At 35.5% G+C, this 20,325-nt stretch overlaps 2 protein-coding genes across 10 annotated transcripts in view; both read right to left on the bottom strand.

Moving 5' to 3' along the window:
• LOC107659052 (putative tyrosine-protein phosphatase auxilin) overlaps window positions 1–11,943 on the bottom strand; it is a 34,180-nt gene extending 22,237 nt beyond the window's left edge. For 5 of the 7 annotated variants that reach the window (XM_016447855.1, XM_016447856.1, XM_016447858.1 and 2 more), the window contains exon 1: window positions 7,050–7,450. In XM_016447855.1, coding sequence (XP_016303341.1) covers window positions 7,050–7,242 — 193 coding nt within the window. In that variant the 5' untranslated portion in view covers window positions 7,243–7,450. Of the gene's footprint in view, window positions 1–7,049; window positions 7,451–11,654; window positions 11,778–11,809 lie in introns of those variants that run through there. The other 2 variants (XM_016447859.1, XM_016447860.1) reach the window with 2 other exon arrangements.
• Window positions 11,944–13,193: 1,250 nt separating this feature from the next.
• LOC107659053 (adenylate kinase 4, mitochondrial-like) lies at window positions 13,194–19,637 on the bottom strand. Of its 3 annotated transcripts, XM_016447864.1 has the most exons (7): window positions 19,504–19,637; window positions 19,403–19,461; window positions 19,149–19,307; window positions 17,967–18,086; window positions 17,025–17,197; window positions 14,433–14,551; window positions 13,194–14,291 (listed from the first exon to the last, which is right to left on the bottom strand). In XM_016447864.1, the coding sequence occupies exons 3-7, from the start codon at window positions 19,288–19,290 to the stop codon at window positions 14,165–14,167; spliced, it is 681 nt and encodes a 226-aa protein (XP_016303350.1). In that variant the 5' UTR covers window positions 19,291–19,307; window positions 19,403–19,461; window positions 19,504–19,637; the 3' UTR covers window positions 13,194–14,164. The 3 variants fall into 3 exon arrangements, with proteins under 3 accessions (XP_016303350.1, XP_016303349.1, XP_016303348.1); XM_016447863.1 differs by lacking the exon at window positions 19,403–19,461 and having other exon boundaries at window positions 19,508–19,637; XM_016447862.1 differs by lacking the exon at window positions 19,403–19,461.
• Between the last annotated feature and the right edge of the window lie 688 nt (window positions 19,638–20,325).

Here is a 20,325-nt window from a genome sequence, read left to right on the forward strand (position 1 = left end):
CAATTATAATAATAAGACATTTGGGGCTGTTACCAAACAAATAAAATCATTATCAACAAAATTCATGCAATGCAGAGGAAACACAAAAACTGCATCTGAAGTGGCATTTATAGTTATAATAAATATATATATATTATAATCCAGGCTGGACTATTGCAATGCTCTCTTGGAAGGTCTTCCAGCCACTTCTATCAAATCTGTACAATTAATCCAAAATGCCGCTGTATAAAGATTAATCTTTAATGAGACGAAAAGAACGCATGTCATACCTCTGGTCATCAATTTGCACTGGCTACCAGTAGCTGCTCGCATTAAATTCAAGGCATTAATGTTTGCCTACAAAACCACCACGTCTTATATTTAATCAATAAAGTCAATTAGAATAATAAGTTATTTGGGGCTGTTACCAAACAAATAAAATCATTATCAACAAAATTCATGCAATGCAGAGGAAACACAGAAGCTGCATCTGAAGTGGCATTTAGATGCATTTACACACTGTTTAATGCAAGGCATGAATGCTTTAACCTGCAGTTACAAATGCATAAATAATGTTTTAATATTTTAATCTTAAAACGTTGAATACTGATATTTCAAATGATTTTTTTTTTTATATAAAAAGGTACTTTAAAATGTGAAATTAAAACCGACAGTAGGTGGCAGCAAGTCACTGTTAAGTGAGTCATTGCGATTGAACCGACTCATTCAACCAGTTGATTCATTCAGGAACGAAACACTGTCATGTTTTTCAGAGACGCAAAACAGTGCTGTGGCTTTGTTTGGAACCGTTTGTTTTGGCGAAATAGAGCAAAAAATAGGCAATGTGGTGTCTAAAACGTAATTCTCTTAATATTAACTTCTTGATTATTGAACTGTTGTATAAAATCAATATCACATTTGTGATTTTTGCGAAAAAATGGCACTCTTCATGTGATATTGATCAACTATATGAAATTATATAAACATATACATTTTCTGCCCCTATATCTTGAATTTTGGGAGCATTCTAAATGCAATTTATTAGACTGAATCATGCAGTGAAAGAACACTCTAAATGAGCATTCAGTCTAGCTAGTGTTTAAGCACGCTTTGGATAAAAGCATCTGCTATATGACTAAATGTAAATGTAAATTTAGATGCATATACACACTGTTTAATGCAAGGCATGAATGCTTTAACCTGCAGTTACAAATGCATAAATAATGTTTTGATATTTTAATCTTAAAACGTTGAATACTGATATTTAAAATGATTTAAAAAATATATATAAAACGGTACTTTCAAATGTGAAATTAAAACCACCAGTAGGTGGCAGCAAGTCACTGTTAATAAGTGGGTCATTGTGATTGAACCAAATCATTGAAACGGTTGATTCATTCAGGAACGAAACACTGTCATGTTTTTCAGAGACGCAAAACAGTGCTGTGGCTTTGTTTGGAACCATTTTTGTTGGCGAAATAGAGCAAAAAATAGGCAATATGGTGTCTAAAACGTAAGTCTCTTAATATAAAATTCTTGTTTATTGAACTGTTGTATAAAATCAATATCACATTTGTGATTTTTGCGAAAAAATGGCACTCTTCATGTGATATTGATCAACTATATGAAATTATATAAACATATACATTTTCTGCCCCTATATCTTGAATTTTGGGAGCATTCTAAATGCAATTTATTAGACTGAATCATGCAGTGAAAGAAAACTCTAAATGAGCATTCAGTCTAGCTAGTGTTTAAGCACTCATAACTCCTCTTATAATCAGTGAAGCTGCCCATACACGGACAACTTACATCGTAACTACATCTGCACTTTGTTGCTTATGATGAGGGAATTTGCGAGTTTCCGTCTGAAAAAAAGGGGGTTTCAGCGATGACTAATCTGAACGCCTCTGATTGGCTACTGCATTCCAAAGCTCAACAGAATCGTGTGTAATTGGTTATAATGAGCAACGCTGTAAAAACGCGTAAAAATTAAATATGATGTAACATAAGCAGGTCTAAATTTAATACAGCAATCGAAACTTCATTTTAAGTATTAAAGTTTTATTAAAAAACCAGGGGTCCCCCCCTAAGTATATTTTTGGGGTCTTATGGGGGGTCCCTTAATGCTTATGGGAGGTCCGGGACCCCCCCAGCCCCCCCTCAATTCGAACACTGATTGTCTTCTCCCACAGTGACAGGTTGTCTAACAGGGGTGTTGCTAGACCCTTTTTACTGGGGCATGAGCCCCAGTGACATACTGCTGTGCCCCAGTTAAATATTACTGATAAATCCTGATGTGTCAATGAAGATTACTGTATATCAACCTGAAAATCATTTTCTTAGATAACATTTCAGCTATCAAGTCATGTGTGTTTTTATCAGCTGTTTAGAATCATAAACGAGCTAGGCAGGTTTGCGAATGAATCACTCTTTTGATCTAATAGGTCAAACAGTTTTACAAAAAGGTCTGAAATTGTTCACGCTCCAGCTTGAGTCATTAAAACAGTTCACTCACGCACTGAATCATTTGCAGCGGTTTCTCACACCAAAATAGTAAGGGGATATTTTAAGAGACAGAAAAGAGCATTTTCTAAATACACTGAAGCAAAGCAATTTGTCAGAATGGCTAATAAATTTCTTTATTTTTAAAAACAATTTTATTGCACTTTTTCTTATCTCTCACAAAGCATACACGGGTTGTGTGTACACATATCCAAACTGAATTTACCTGTCAGCACATGACAACATCTGTAAAAATACAGCCATTTTCAGACATTTCTATGTTCATTTAGGATCACTTCCTTGCAGCTGAACACTTGTGCACTTACACTCAGATTAAATGTTTTCATTCTAAAGAGCTGCAGCCATTAGAGAAGGCTGTTAGTGTTTAGTGTGCTCTCTTTAGATCTGCTGAGATGAAACATCCTGTGGGGGAAATAGTCTTCACGGGGATGAGAAACATAAGGATACGTCTGTATTTGCCTGTGTTTTTAAAAAAATGTTCCTCATGCTGTGCTATGGCCTTACAAGGCCTATAAGTGCCTTAAAAAATAAAAATAACAATAATGTACTATAATAAAATATCAGTGATGTTGCCTGCAATATATAAAAAGGTGTTCAAGAGTAATAGGAATATTTAAGTTTTTTCAAAAAAATCTCTTGTGCTCACAAAAATGCAGTAAAAATAGCAATATTACGTAATTGTCACGAATTCGGTCCATGGACTTCCGTTTATTCACCACCAGAGGTCACCCTTTCCATTACATTGACTTTCGCACAACACAAACTGTTGCATAGCACCCCGGACTACATATCCCATCATTCTTTGCACGATTTGCACACTGCACTGATTGCACTCATTGCACACAGCTGTTTCTAATCACCTCACTCACTATATAACACCCACTCCTACCACCTTTCTCGGCTGAGTATTGTTTAGCCCGTACCCCATTCCGAGTCTCTGTGTTTTCCTTGTTTTGCCTTGCCTTGCCTGTTTTCGCGGTTTCTGATCTTTGCCTGTTTTCCTGGATTTTTCCCTCTCGTCTCGCCCCTGTGATTCTGTCTGCCGATCGGTGACCTACGCTAGCCCTGGGACTATTCTTGTCTTTTGCCCGCCATATACCTGTTTGCCATTGTTTGACCCTGCCTGTTTACCACGTCTCTTTAATAAAGCCTGCAGATGGATCCACACGTCTCACGTCTCGTCAGCCCCGTTACAGTAATACACTCAAAATAGCATTACTAAAATAGTATTAAATAGTATTAGTATTAAATAGTAATATATCATTCTAATATGCTGATTTGCTGCTCAATAAACATTTCTTATTATTAATGATGAAAACAGTGGTGCTTACTATTTTTCTGGAAATGGTGATAAGCTTTTTTTCAGGATTCTTTGATTAATAAAAAAAAAATCAAAAGAACAGCATTTATGTGAACTATAACTCTTTTGTAACATTATACATGTTTTTTTATTTCACTTTTGATTAATTGAATGTATCCTTTTTTTAATCTTACTTATAATTACCCGACACCTGAATGGCAGTGTATCACAGATTTCACAAAAAGCTTAATTAGCATAACGCTGCATTAACACTGACATTGACAATAAGAAAGGTTTCTTGAGCACCAAATCATCATATTAGAATAATTTCTGAAGGATCATGTGACACTGAAGACTGGAGTAATAACTATTCTAACAGAAACTTATGAATTGCAGTAATAATATTTACCAGTGTTACTAAATTGTATTATTTTTTACCAGTAAACAGAGAAGAACTTCCAAAAGACCTTATCAGCACTTTTCAGCTTCCAAATTGTTGTTGTATCTAGAAGAACAGGGTGACCTGGCACTGCTTTAACAGTGGGCCCGGCCAGAGAGTGGGCTTCCTGTCAGACTTGCCATGAAGGTACAGAGGAGTTCTATTCTGAGTGAGAAAACACGCAGGAGTGCAGTTGACTTCAAAGTCCAAGGCTGCCCCCTCACAGAGCCCAGAGTCTCTGAACTCCTACCAATGTCCCTTTAATCGCACAAAGAGCCCAAGAGCGCTTGTATGTGTGTGACAGAGAGAGGGGGCCGTCCTGAGCACAAAGATCAGATCAGTGCATTTGTAATATAAAAGAATTTGTTCCTAACACATTTCCTCTTTTATTCTCTATCGCTATCACAATGCTCCTTTTTTTTGTCCTTTTAATTCAGCAGCATTGAGTCACAGAGAGGCTCTGTGACGTGCAGCCCCGTGTGTGTTTGTGTGTGTAATGGTGTGCTTCTGTGTCTTGTTACAAGACCCAACTGGCTTTTCAATTATATATCACCTACAGGCTCAAACAAAGCTACTGTCCTTTCAAGCAGCAATTTAAAACATTCAAAATTCTCTAATGAAATGCAAAGTGAATAATTATGAAACTAAATGAACAGAGGTTTGAATAAGCACAGTATTTTCTCTAAAAATAGCGAATATTAGATTCACACACTAAATTCACTGTGACTAGACTGCATGCTGAAAACATGGCCACTGCAATGAAGCAACACGTCACAACAAAAATGCCTCTTGATGTAAACCTACTGTTATAGTTCACTGTGTCAGAACTTTCTTTTGAATAAAGACAGAAGAAGCTATTGGTTAACCACACCATTGTTTTTTTTTTAAAGACAGGTTTAGCTTAATTGTAAAATACTTTATGGTGAAACATTGCTGAAATGGATTTCAAAATGGAAAGGTAACCTAAAAATGGTATTAACTGGCTTTATTTAAGCCAAAAATATTATTTAATATCAACCTAAATACATGAATTAATACCAATAAAACTATTTTATGGGTCATATCAGGTAGAAATACCTCTTTATGGTAACAATTGCGGGTTTTTACAGTGTATCGCATTATAATCAGTGAAGAAATTGGCTTTCTTCGCGCTAACCATCACATTTGTTTAGATTTAATTTACAAAGTTATGTTATTCATTCATGTTATCAGTTATATTGTGAGATATAGTTGTCATTTATAATGCATCTGTAGCATCTGTTTGTTGTGATTACATGGTTATATGAACTTACTTACAGTCATCATGTTTAAATAAGTTTAAAATAATATTGCAATGTGTTATTTTCAGTGCATTTTACAGAAAAGGACATTTTAATAGCACAAATACAAAAATCATAACATCTAAATGAACTGGTTTTATTCAATTCGCTGAATCAACCTAATACAGTACATTTATACCAACAAAACTCAATACTTTTTAATGCGTTGAATCAAGTAGAAATATCTCTTTAAGATATTGCGGGTTACCACTTTTTACAGTGTTGGTTAGTATAGTAGTATTACATAATTCGATCATTTTTAGTCATGATTAAAAATATGAATAACTATGTAATTTAATGACTTATGTAGGAACTGTAAAATTGACTAAACTGCCATCCTGTAATGCTTGTAGCATCGTCACAGTTTCTTTTTTTTTTTTATGTTCTGGTACATACAGCTCTCATTTTTTAGTGTAAAATTTAACAAAAACAATTACGGTATAGTCTATACAGGCTAAGTTTTCTTTCTCACAAACACATGCAAAAACCCCAGACTGAAGCAGACATCAGCTGGGACTAAAATACCTGACACTAGCTCTTCCTCATGTCTCAGTCCTGAAGGCCACCTTTCATCCCAGATCGCTGCAGTAAAACAGCAGCAACCCGTATAATACAGATATCAAACTCTTTTTTAGCCATTGCTATCCTAGTCCATAAACTGCTTGCAAGAAACCCAACTATATGCACGTCCAAAGCATGCTGAGCAATACCTTGATGCTTCTGCATAGCACATTAAAGTATGAGGCAACAACATACGTCATTTATACACATATATATATGACCCTGGACCACAAAACCAGTCATAAGTAGCATGGGTATATTTGTAGCAATAGCCAACAATACATTGTTATTGGTCAAAATTATCCATTTTTCTTTTATGCCAAAAATCAATAGGATATTAAGAAAAGACCACATTCCATGAAGATATTATAAGATAATATATCAAAACTTAATTTTTGATTAGTAATATGCATTGCTAAGAACTTAATTTGAGCAACTTTAAAGGCGATATTCTCGCAATATTTAGATTTTTTTTTTGGCACCCTCAGATTCCAGAATTTCAAATAGTTGTATCTCGAACAAATATTGTCCTATCCTAACAAACCATACATCAACGGGAGGCTTACTTATTCAGCTTTTGGATGATGCATAAATCTCAATTTAAAAAAAATATTGACCCTTATGACTGTTTTTTGTGGTCCAGGGTCACATATCTAGTTCACAATACTCGAATTTCAATAGCTCATCTATCAACTAACAATCAAAGTAGTTAGTGGAGCTTCCAATACGCCAGACTGTGACTTTGATCAATTGTCATGACACAGCACACGAACAGACATGCTTCCGGCGGATATCGCCAACTAATATTTAATCCACCACCTTGGATTCTTACGGGAAAGCAGCATGCCTTAAAAACAAACACAAAACAGCTTGTTTGATGCGTGTCTGACGAAGGAGCGGCATCCGGTCGACACGGTTTTCATACCTGAGCTGTCCATGGTGCTGTAGTCCTCCTGCTGCGCGGGGCCTGTTTTAACGCTGCCGATGGTCCCTGCCGTCAAACCGCCGCCGCCGCCGCTTCGTCCCCCGGTGCAGAAGTCTCCGCTGCTATCGACCAGCTGCAAAGATTCGTAGCCATCGTAACTGCTCTTTTTCTTGTAGCCACCTAGCAGGCTCATGAGCACAATTGGCAATCACATAGACGTAAGACAACGACGATTTCAAGAGACTAGGGGAATGCACATGTTCTGTGGGACAGCTCGGAGGGAGGGAATAATGTCCCGCTACATACGGCCGCTAGCTGCGGGAGAGAAGAGGGCGGTGTGTCTTCAAGCGCCGCATTTACTACGCTGCACACACACAGAGCCAGCAGCCAATCAATGCAGCCGGTTAACATCCCACTCTGCACCCTCTGTCCACATCCTGTGCCTGCTTTGTATCTCATTATTTCAATTAGACAAATGTATAATAAATCTATAACCTACCTAAATGATCGTATTAACAAACGTTATTACGATGGCCATCATAACACAGGCAAATAGTTAATAATTACACGAAAAGGAAAATTTTATTTTGCATTGCTACATTATTTTCTTAACAATTAAGCACATTTACAGTTACCATTATTTTAATTAGAAAAAAAAATAATTGTTTTACAGTAAAAGTTATATACTACGAAGTTAATTAATATAAAAGTTGTTAAATATTACTGTATTACAATAATATGAACCATCATTTAGATTAATAGATATTAAATACACAAACAAACAAACAAAAAACTAATGTAAAATGTTCCGATACATTAATGAATATTTAGGAGGGAAATGTGCTTAACTGTCATGAAAATGATGAAATAAAAAAAAAAATCTTAAAATTACATTTAAAAACCTTTATATAAATTTAATTCCTTTTTCTGTAGTATTTCTAACCAGCCCCAAATCAGCATTGAATCTGCACATGCTTGCAGACTGTTAATAAATCACCACTTTCTTGTTTGTTTATTAACTATTTTCGCCAATTTTATCATGCATGCTTTTAGAATTTCTCTCAAAATAAGCATAAAGAAGTTGGAGGGAAAATACGCAGATTCTGTCTATAGTTTATTAATAGAATCTTGTTTATTCATTTATTTATTTAATATATTTTTGTTTGTTTTGAATTGTCTGAAAAGCTTCAGCAAAACAGCTTGTTCTTGTTCAAATCTGCCTGTTTTTGCTTTGCATACAAATAAACATTTCAGAACAAGTCATTTCTAAATACTAAAGGCTGTAAGACTTGATAATAAAGGCATGCATATTTAGTATGTAAAAGGTAACAATCCCTCTTCTCCAGTAAAGAAAAACCAAGTGTACTTTTATGGCTGTTTAGTTCAAACATAAATTTGTCTTGGCTGTATCTGTGCACTGCGGTGCTAAATAAATGTTGTTGTTTTTGCATGGGCTTTGCATTGTTTTCTGTCTATGGGTAACCCTGATATAGTGTTTAGTGCTTTGCCAGTGGAAGTCAGGCAATCCAAGACTTCCTCTCTGGTAGGATGATTTATCTCTAATTGAGCAACTTGATGCTTCCCTTCATGCAGCCCCCTTGCTTGGCATCCACTGTGGCTACATGCTTTCTCATAAGAGAGCTGAAGTCCGGGCAACTCTTTGAGAAGAGTGAGACTGAGAACACAGCATGTAGGAAGTGTCACCAAGAGAAAGGCTCTGGTTGCTGTCTGCCATTAATTACCAATTTAACGCTAACTCCAATTAATTTGTTTACCTTTACTGTTATTAAAACAATCAGTAAAAGTCAGCTGGAGGACACTTGTAGTTGTAATACAAACTTTAAAAAAGACAGAACATATGATCATGTTGCTTTAATCCCATTGTACTATTTGAAGGGCAAGAGAATGTCAATATTGTTATTTCAGTAGGCTATATATAATGAAAATCATCAGCTGAGAAAATGGTAAGCATATGCACATTAGCCCCACCAACAGCCAGAATAGCAATCATTGTATCTCAGGCAATACACAAGTAAAACTATTTTTTGTTCAACAGCTTTTTTTTTTTTTTTTTTTTTTTTTTTTTTATTAAAAAGCTTGCTTCTGCCACAGGGTTTAAACAAATTGCACCTATTTTTTTCCCAAGACTGAGATCTCTCAATTTGGATTTTTTTCTTACTTTTCCTTGCAGTTCTGACTTTTTTTTAGAATTGTGATAGAATTAGAATAGAATTGTGAAATATAAACTCATAATTGTGAAATATTAACTGAATTGTGAGATTTAAAAGTCACAATCATACCTTTTTTTTTTGTTCAGTGGTGGGAAAAAACAATTGTGAGATGTAAACTCAGAATTCAGAGAAAAAATCTAAATTGTGAGATGTAAACTCGTAATTGCAAGAACAAAAAACAGAATTCTGAGTTTATATCTCACATATTAAAAAACAAAGTCATATTACCTTTTTTATCCTTATTTTTTTTATCTCTTGGCAGAAACGGGCTTTGATAGAAAAGCATTAGGCTTGTCGGAGTTAATCTTACACTCACACAAGGTTGTTTTTTAACACATCTTGTGATCTTTTTCAAGGCCTGTAACTTGTAAATGTCTGATAATCTGTCACCTACAATGTTACAAGCGTCTTTAAAAAGAAATCTCACTCTATACCCTAGAGGCAAATCTAGTACTTTATACATGCGTAGAAAGCAAGACTGGACTGAAGGAAGTAAGCATTATTTTCTCTTTTTATTTTAATATGTTTAAAAGACAGTCTTCATATTCACAAACTGGCATCTGTATAAGACTACAACGAATTTTATGAAACCATTAACAAAAGCTAACATGCCTCACGCACTGTAGGTGATTCAGGTGACACTCAGACCACAAAGTATCTTGGTTAATATGTTGGCTGAATGAAGTGGACTTGGATTCATGGGTTTGGATTAATTTTTAACATAATGAAAGCTTCAATTGTAGTAGCTTGCTTAAAAAGAAGTTACCGGTACTAAGGTTGCATTAACCCTTTAGGAACCCTTATAGTTTAAACCGATAGTTCTTTGCAGCTGGTAAAAAATAATATAGGCTTAAAACTCACATTGGATAAATTCAGCTGAATAATATGTGACATCATCAGTCATGAGAAACATTCTAATGTAAAGCCGAAACTGTGAGGACATGCGATATTGCGTCCATGGCAACAGAGGCAGGGAGCGCACCCTTCTGCACAGCTCCATTATGGTGCAAGGGATTTGCCTTAACCTTCTAAACCATCATAAACTGACCGTGTGCGTATTATAGATTACACATAAAAAACAATCAAACAATATAACACCTTCTTTGTCACTGATCAAATTTCTGTGATTTTTTTTTTCAATTAAAAACATAGAGAAGATGGATCAGATGAGATCATATAATTTTGTGCCATTTACTACCATTTTCCAGAATGAATGAAGAGCGGATTTAATCATTGCTTATTATCAGTGGATCAAACTAACAGTAATATTGTATGGAATAAAACGAACTAGCAAACTTCAGGTAAATTATCAGATTTGTTTTCTCATTTGCCCTGAATGTGTTTATTAGTGTACCTAGCTACTAGCTATTATATATTATCTAAAAATGTGTTCCATAAAATGTTATATTGGAGATCTATCTATCTATCTATCTATCTCTCTCTCTCTCTCTCTCTCTCTATATATATATATATACTGTATATATATATATAGGCCTATATATATATATATATATATATATATATGCTGGTTTCTATCTGGTCTAAGATGATTATTAGCATCTTGGAAATGCTAGCTAGCCAGCTACATACATACATACTTTAATAAATAAATAAACTGATTAATTAATACATACATACATAGGTAACAAATACCTAAATCATAACACATAAAATATCATAACAGCTTAAGATTTTCAAGTTGTTTTTTGGACGATGGTAGCTGGTCAAACAGCTAAATGACCGGTGCTACCCTGTCAGATTTACATTTTGCTAACGTTACCTCCCATTAAATCAGATGGTAGCATAATTCGATAGCGAAAAGTGCTACCGATCAGATTTTGCTTCCAGCATGATATTAATAAGGTGTGAGGTTTTATTAACATGTACACCTACCCCAACCCTAAACCTACCCTTACAGTAGGATAAATACAGTGTTGGTAGCATAATCTGATAGGTAGCATTATTTGTCAGAACACCGGCTTGCACCTGCTAATATGCCAATCTTAGACCAGCTAAAACTCGACCATGTTCCAAATCATCTACAATCCTAAAACTAGATTTTCCAGTACGGTCTTATCTTCTGTCGAAATCTCGGTTCATCAGAATACATAATAATAGTAAGCGATGACACTAAACCATCATCTCCTATGCATCAGTCTCGAAAAGCGTCCGATCAGCTGATCTGCTTTGCATGTCGTGACTCTTGTAGGTCATTGCTTCTTAAAACTGGCCTATCGTCATATAAAAATTCTCAAGCGCGATATTAAGCTGCAACGATGTTGACATGATGAAGACCACATCTAAACAAAACACCTATGGCACTACATAAAACGTAATACTTATTTAGCAATGCAGATAAGGATAAAAATCCAACCTCGGGATTGATTATGACATCACGACAGCCACGACGGTTTATATATTAATAGCAATTCACTACGTAATATCGAAGATGTCTCATTCACTGCCGTATGGCTACAGCTACTAATAATAAACACATTCAGCGGTTTATAAACAGCGTTTTCCTCCTACCTTTCGATGCACTGTCTCTCATTCTCCGATGCCCCCCAGCTGATGTCAGAAACGCTGACCTTTCATTTGTCATTCGCTGGCTGTCAAAGGTCAGAGTGGCGAATCGTGCTGCGTCTCGAGTAAGCGCTCGATCAGATTCTTCAAGCAGTGATGAAGAGCTACTTCAGCATCATCGAATCAAAACCTTCAAGCCAAATCCACAGCCGACCGTCAGTGTGAACTAGATTAATAAACATACGTACTTATTATTTTTTGTATTTTTAAAAATGTTTAATCATTCTAACTGTACAAAATATGCACGTAACCGTTCATATTTAAGAAAACACGGAACGGATTTTTGAATTGGAGTCAAATCTATCGCTGATTTGTTGTAACGTTAGTTATTTTTAAGCTACAGGCTATTAAGCAGTCAAACTTGACTATTTTTATTTTGTTTATTTATTTTTCATGGGAAGGATGATGATAATTTTAGCTGTGTGTCATATCGTGGACTTCCGTGATGCCGCGCACAGATTTACGGACGCAGTGTGCCATATAGACATAATAATAATTGTATGTGCTACTATGGCTGATGCTGAGCTCCTGAATATTAATTAGATAATGGTGACGTTGCACGGCAAACTTCCTGGAACGTCCAACTGGGAACGTGTATTTTACCTTATTAATATTCATGAGGCAAGCCTTCGCCGTAGTAGGATTTGTAAACGTTATTACACATATTGCAGCCCCCGGCCAGAGCATCCCACCCCTAGAGGACAACCTTCCTAACAGCTGGCCAGATGCCACGTAAGACGTTTTTACCTGCAGAAAGCTAATAATAATAATAAATAATCATTAAACATATTTTGGCTGTAGGCTTACATAGGCTATATATATAGGGCCTGTGTGTGTGTGTTCCATTATCAATTAGTTTACTGTATAATTGTTGACATTAGTGGTTTATTATTATTATTATTATGTTATGTGTGTATTGTTTTTATGTGTTGTGAATACGTTTTTATTATACCACTTGTGGAGGTCCATAGACAAATTCCTGTGAAAATTAATAATAAGGATTCAATTCAAATCAAAAGACTACATTCAACATTTCTGCGAAAATACGTTTATTTTCTTTGGAAAAAAAGGAAAGCTCAAGCATGTAAATTCTTGTATATGATATTGCACAACAAGAAGGTGTGGAGATATTTTGAGTGTTTTTTCCATTCCATATTGTCTGTGATGTAAGACTGACATAGACTGAAACAGAACATGGGAGATAGAACAGGAAGCAAGAAAGAATAAAAGAAAAACAGAGAGAAATAAAGATAGACTGATAACTATAAAGTCATGTGTGCCTAACACTCCTTCAGCTTCTCTATGTTTCAGGGACAACAATTTTAATCTAATTGTAATTTAATCTGTGGTTTTTGATAAAGTCTGTGTTTTAATCTTCTGGATAAAAAACAAAACCATCACTGTTTTTCTGGCTGAACAGTCACAGTTAACCCCATTAGATTATTTTCTATCAACGGCTCTCTCAGATATGGCTCTTAAAAATGCAATGCTGAACAGTATTTACGAAAGAAGGCAGTGTTTAAAGAAGATCTGATATGGTATAGGATTATTTGATCACATTATACTTATATATTGCCATTTGCTAAAAGTGTTACTCATATATTGGTCTGATTTTTAACACAGTTAAACATTCTATCAATGTATTTCAAAGAATAAGGCCTGGTGTTCACAATAGCCGATTTCAGCAGATCAAGAAATTGAACTTCTCCAAGGCATGGCATATTTGGATTATAGAGCTTGTAAAACACATAAAAATAATTATAGCATTTGTTATGGTATATAGAAGAATTGTAACACTACTATGAAATATATAAGAAAGGCAAACATCACAGACAGAGATGATATAAAGTAAAGCCCCTTCAGAAATAATTCAATCTCACTGGAATGCTTGAACAGTTCAGTGTCTCATTCACTTACACAAGGTCACATGCGTCTACCCTTCATTATTCATATGCGATTTAATCACGTCTATATAAAATTTGTGCACTCTGAGTTGAAATCTAGGAAGCATTAACACTTTTAGAACTCTTGTACTTGTAAGATATAAGTTGAATTTTACCCCGACTGATTCCTAGATTCCAGCAAATGCTAAAAGCAGAGAACAAGTCCTTCAAATGTATGAACACTTTTCAGGAAATGAAATAATCAAAGCTAGCACAATGAATAATACTATACTACCAATGGACAAGTTGCGACGATAAAAATGCATGGAATCTTTGGAATCCAAATGTGGTCAATTAGTTATTCCTCTGAGATGAGGCCACGTCGTTGTCTTTGATTTGAGACTGTCAGAGGATTCCCTCAGTGAGTTGAAGCACATCGAGCATCTGATTGGATGGTGGGGATCTTTGTGCTGAGAAGTGTGCTGATATTCGGCCAGATCTGATCTGTCTCTGTGTCCGAGAATGTGTACAGGATGCCTTTAGCCCTTTAACATAGAATTACAATGCTTTTTCGTAAACGGGAACAAGGGTTTTGAATCAGAGTTACAGAAGAACATTACAAGCACACTGGTTGAGACTTGGTGAGACTCAAAATGTGAGGTAATTCCTACCAGTTATGAGCTTACTTATAAAAGTCTATGACAGGTTTGGCAACATCTTTGTAGTGTCTCAGTCTGGCCACTAGGGCTTCTGGTCTGTCATCTTCCTGTTGAATCAATGGCTCTCCTGTGATGTCATCTATCCCCTGTAAACACAACAGATATTAGCAAAACTGTTATGATTTGATTGTGTATGTTTACATTTATTCTTTTATCCAAAGCAATTTACAAATGAGGACTGCAACAAGTGATTTATCATAAGGAGGCAATAACGTCACGCTAGCAATACAAAGTTTCATACATTGCCCACAATAGTACAAGCTACAAGAAAGATGTATAGACGTTATATGTAGTGAATCAGCTCATGGGGAAATATGAATAATTAATCATAACTAGTTATAATTAATTATAAATATTTAGATCTAACCAGTGGCCTGTGGTCATTCACAGACATCCTGGCGCCCAGTCTATTGGGTGAGGGGTCTGTGACGACTTGTTAATCTAATGAATAACTGATTTGTTAAATCAAATGAAAAATTGTGTTTTTGATTGGTCCAGACGCTACATATATAATGATAGTAAACGCATAGGACAATATTTTGTAATGTCAGTAGGGTGCAGTTAAAGGAATAGCTCACCCAAGACTGGTAATTTGCTCAAAGTTTACTCACCCTCAGACCATCCAAGATGTAGATGAGTTTATGTCTTCATCAGAACAGATTTGGAGAAGTTTAGCATTACATCACTTGCTAACCAATGGATTCTCTGCATTGAGAATTCACTGCAGATAATCACTTTCTGAATGAGAGTTCAAACATCTGATAAAAACATCACAACAATCCACAAGTAATTAACTTAATTGCAGTGCATGTTTGTAAGAAACAAATCATAAAGGCAACTTAACTTTAAACCATCACTTCTGGCCAAAATACCAGTCCATAATCCATAATATTGCTTCCTCCAGTGAAAAACATCATCCCCGTTGTCCTCTCACCCACCAACATATTTGTTAGAACTGTTTTTTTTGGGGATGTTTTCACTTGTAAAAAGGTGCTTGACCCGTGCATATTTCTCTCCTGATTCAAACGAGACTTAATACTTATGCAATATTATGGATAGAGGATTTATATTTTTATTTTAGCCCTGAAGCAATGGTTTGAAGTTAATTAAAAACATCTTAATTTGTTTATTACAAACACGCAGCTTTTTACTTCACTGGATGTTAATTAATGGACTGGAAGTGGAAACATGGATTACTTGTGGATTACTGTGATGTTATTCAGCTGTTTAAATTCTCATTCCAGCAATACACATTCACTGCAGAGGATCCATTGCTGAGCAAGTGATGTCATTTTTTCAAATATTTTCCAGTGAAGAAACACATCTACACCTTGGGTGGCCTAAGGGTGAGGAAATTTTCATTTTTGGGTCAACTATTTCTTTAAGTGCAACTATTCCTTTAAGAGATGACACAGCTAACAGTGTAACACAGCTAAAAAACTTTCACACGGTTTTTGTGAAATAAACCCGTACAGCAGGGTCTACCAAGAGGTTCAGTTCTCCTAGAGGGCCAGAGTTTAGATCCAACCCTGCTTCAAAACACCTGGCTGTAATTTTGAAGTAATTTCAAAGACCTTTATTAGCTGGTTCAGGGGTCTTTAACGCTGGAACTAATGTTTTTTAAGGGTAGTTTAAAATGTAAAAGTTAAATTCTGCTATGCAGAAGCATTTACTGTTTTCCATTTGAAGAAAATTATGTTTCATTCTCACTATGTTACTCGGTGTGAACACACAACTCACACTTTTGTGTCTCAATCCACTGCCTAGTTCAGTGGTAAGTACACTGTCCAGGGAGTCATCCAGACTAAAAAAAAATTAACTAAAAATGGTAACATCTAAATTAATGGGTTTTATTCCAGTTAAAAGCATTATTTAATATCAGTAAATCAGCCTAAATACATTGATTTACACAAACAAAACTATTTTCATGAGTCAGATAGGTAACAGTTGCAGGTTACCAGGTTTTACAATGTATTTCTGATGCTGCCCTGCTGTCCAAATCTTTCCAGTGCAAAAAAATTTTTGCTCCTTAGAAATCAGGAATAGGAATGAGTAGTATGAGTTTAAATAATATGAAGTTTTTTTGCAGAAACAATGATATAAGGGAATGGAGGTTTGTTTTCACATTCATTATTCCTTCAAAACCTACTAACGTTTAGCTATTTTAATGTTGCTACATACCCAGTTACCAAAAATATGTTCTTAGATTGTTTTGCTCACTGTCATTTTAATTTTTCAAAATGTTTTTAAAAGGGTTTTTCTTGGTTACATGAATGTTAAGGGAACATTCCATTTTATCATTCTGCCAACATTATGGAAAAGTTAATTTTGAATGGTCTCTGACCATTCTGAAACCAAAAACTTTACCCCCAGCTAAAAACGTTTCAGGAAAAAAATGATCCATGAGAAATGTATAAATAACATTTTTATGCTAGCATTTTGAGAACATTATTAAAACCCAGATAACTTTGAATAGACATTCTGTTAACATTACTCAAAGAATGTTTTGTAACTTTGGGAGAACCTTGCCAAAGTTAGCTGAAAGACTAAAATGTTCACCTGGACGCGGGGAGGATTGAAGCACATGTTGTATACTCTGCCACTGGGTGGATGTATCCATCGATGTCGCAGCCTTTCCTTCAGTGTTTCCAAAGGAATGTTGAGATTGATGGCTACATCCAGATCACAGGCACTGTTCAGGGCTTCAGCCTGAGCTAGTGTTCGAGGGAAACCTGGAGGGTGAGTGCACAAAATGACTTCTAATACTTGAATACAGGCCCAAATGGATTATTCACATGAGTAATTACATTTCCTTTCTTATTTGATTATAACATTTTACAATATTAGCTTTAGGTTATAAATAAATATTATTTTGAAATGCCACTTTAGTTGCAAAATGTAGTTTCGCAACTATGCATAAATGTCAAGTGTTGCAATACTACATCCTCATTGGGCGCAGGGTATTACACTGTTTTGTATCATTATAGACTTGCCAGTGGGGGATCTACTTTCATTATTTATAACTGAGTGTAGTTACTTTTGTGTTAGTCTACTTCAATATTAAGCTTTAGGATTAGCCTTTGCAGTTTCAATTATAATGTTTACAGTCCTGCAGTAAAGGAACACTAGTTTTACTCCATGTAGCAAGAATATTTAAACCTGTTTTGTAGGTCACGCTGCACATCTTTGTAAGTCAATGTTTGATATCCTATCATTCTATTTTAGGAGCTTGGACTTTCTAAACTAGCATCTGTTACATCTTGACTTTCTGGTCTCACAAATCAGTAATCAGTTGATAAAAATAGAAATAGGCAATAAAAGGCAAGACATTTTCAATACTCCTAGCTTACTTCCAAACACTACAGATTGTTTTGAGTTTCTGTTGAATGAAGAAATGAAAGTTCCCTAACAAAGTTCCCCTAAAGAGATTTAGCTTTAGCTAAGTCTTAAACAAATATTATAGCAAAAGGATCAAGTATTAAATGGGATTTACCACCATACCATCCAACAACCAGCTGTATTTGGTCATCTCCTCCAATCTAGGCAGCAGAAGACGTGTCATGACAAGGTCTGGTACCAGCAATCCTTTTTTTATATACGTCTTAGCTTGAACACCAGCCTCTGCAGAAAAGACAATGAATGGAACACATATCTTCCACACTAATCATCAAACCTATGGCTTTACTCATATCCTTAATAAGCTGCTTTCTATGACGTTTCTTCAAGAATGGAAGCTAATAAGATTTTAATATATTTTTTTCTACTTATGTTCATATTTAAAATGCACACATAAACTTTAACTGAGACAAATCAATTATTAATCATGATTTTAACCAGCAACTAGAGTGTTAATCATATAATAGATCGGAACAGTCACATGAGAGTTTTGAGACACTGACACCCAATAATTTCATTTAGAATTTTATCTACAAGCATACAAATAATAAAATATGATAAAGGTCCTAATGTCACTACACAAATTACAACATTTTACAATTTGCAACAACTATTGATTTTTAGTGTATTTCTTTGGTTTTCAAAGTCTAATGCACAAATAAATTTAGTATAAATGGGAAAAAATGTGTGTTAATGCAAAAAGTTACCTAAATCATAATTTTCTCTAAAAAAAGCTACATTCTTTATAACCTAAGGCGTTATACTAAAAGGATTTGCCAACCATGATAACTTTACTGAGCATGAATAAAAAGTCTACTCTAAGTAATGTGTTAATTAGTATGCAATATGTTGATTAGCATGAACATTCCTCTGTCTTTATCTACATGTATGAATGCCAGCTGAAGTCTTAATACGGGAGCTGGGCATAGCAACAGTGCAATAAAACAGAAATATGGAGTGGCATCTTGCCAGCATGACAACTTTTTAAGGCATTTACCTCACATGAACTCACACATCATGACGCCCGAGGTTATACTAATCACATATTCCAAATTGGGAGGACCAAATGTTGAAGTTAAAGAGTCGATAAACAGCTAATCTTAACATATAAACCACAACAGTGGTTACGCCCCTTCATATGATCAACGAATCCCTTCTGTTTAACAGTGGCTGTGTCTCAAAACCTAGCGAGATGCCTATCTAGCATTTGTTGGCATCTACAGGCTTTCCAGAGCTATCGAGCGTCCAGGAAAATTAAAAGTTTGCACATTTTTGAAGAGCACGCACCAGTTTTCGCAGCGATGTTTTCTCGAACAAAGTCTCCACTGGATAAATGTTTAAGGCCGAAACTGTGCGCGATCCTCTCCGATATGGTCCCCTTCCCCGAGCCTGGTGGACCCATGATAACAGCCCGGAATAACTTGGACATTTCCTCACTGAACTGCCCTGTTTACAACAAACAAGTCCAGCGTTACACGTGAAATCATGCAACTCGTGCACTTATTTAATATAATATGCGACGTAGTGCGCGTTTGCATTACAATTCAGATTTTACAGCTCTGTTAAAGCAGATCTTCAGTGCAGAATGAGGGGTGGGGACCTGCAACATCGAATAAGTCATACAAACAACAAACAGACTTACCTACCCAACAGAATACTGTACTATTAAACTCTTATTTCCACGGTGAAAGCGGAGCCCGTTGTCACTGTTCATTAAAATTGGGCAGGCTTTCAGTGACGCGCCGCCTACAGCTCTTTATGTGGACGCGAGCGTCTCCTCTCTGCAAATGAATGGAGGAGAAACATAAACGCCCTATTTTAAACTTCTCTGGTACAGCATCGCACTGAAAAATATGCAGTTGAAACGTTACCGCATAGGAGTCTGGTCGTTGCAGCGCACTACATAAAAATCCTAAACAGTACAAGCAAAATATTTTGTAATATATGTATAATGTACATTTACAATTACGTGATAAATAATGACAGCTTTACTGTTATGCCAAAAGAGATCGGGGGCGGTGTTGCTATACGGTTACCTCATCAAAGTAAAAAAAAAAATTAGGTTTTCTGAAATATATCCAACTTTCAGTTTCATAATATGGTTATTCGGAGAGTCAGAGACATATGACTATTATTTTGCAAGAGCATCTTTCCAGAAGAAAATGAAACCTTAGTGCGTCCCAATTTGCGTAGGCCTTGTGCACAATGTGTGCCATTTTATTTAAAGAAGCGCATTTCAAATGCCCGAATGATGCACATATTTAACAGAAAATGTTTAAACTCTTATCATATTTCAGATGTTAGGCTATATGACTAAATAACCTTAAATAAATTTCATAGACTACATCATAGTGCGCATTACATAATTTGGAACACAGCTAGCCTATTATTCTCTTCACATGCGACAAACTGTCAACACATGGGTAAAACTGGTGTGATATTGCCCCTGTCTGATTTGATTTAG

Source organism: Sinocyclocheilus anshuiensis, unplaced genomic scaffold, assembly GCF_001515605.1.
Source record: "Sinocyclocheilus anshuiensis isolate Anshui unplaced genomic scaffold, SAMN03320099.WGS_v1.1 scaffold311, whole genome shotgun sequence".
In the NCBI taxonomy this organism is placed as follows: Eukaryota; Metazoa; Chordata; class Actinopteri; order Cypriniformes; family Cyprinidae; genus Sinocyclocheilus; species Sinocyclocheilus anshuiensis.

Coding starts and splice junctions, on each gene's coding strand:
- LOC107659053 (XM_016447863.1), bottom strand. CDS start 19,290: ATGTCCAAGTTATTCCGGGCTGTTATCATGGGTCCACCAGGCTCGGGG. Junction 18,087..19,148: donor AAACATCGCTGCGAAAACTG/GTGCGTGCTCTT, acceptor TCTTTTCTGCAG/AGGCTGGTGTTCAAGCTAAG. Junction 14,292..14,432: donor CCTGTCATAGACTTTTATAA/GTAAGCTCATAA, acceptor TCTATGTTAAAG/GGCTAAAGGCATCCTGTACA.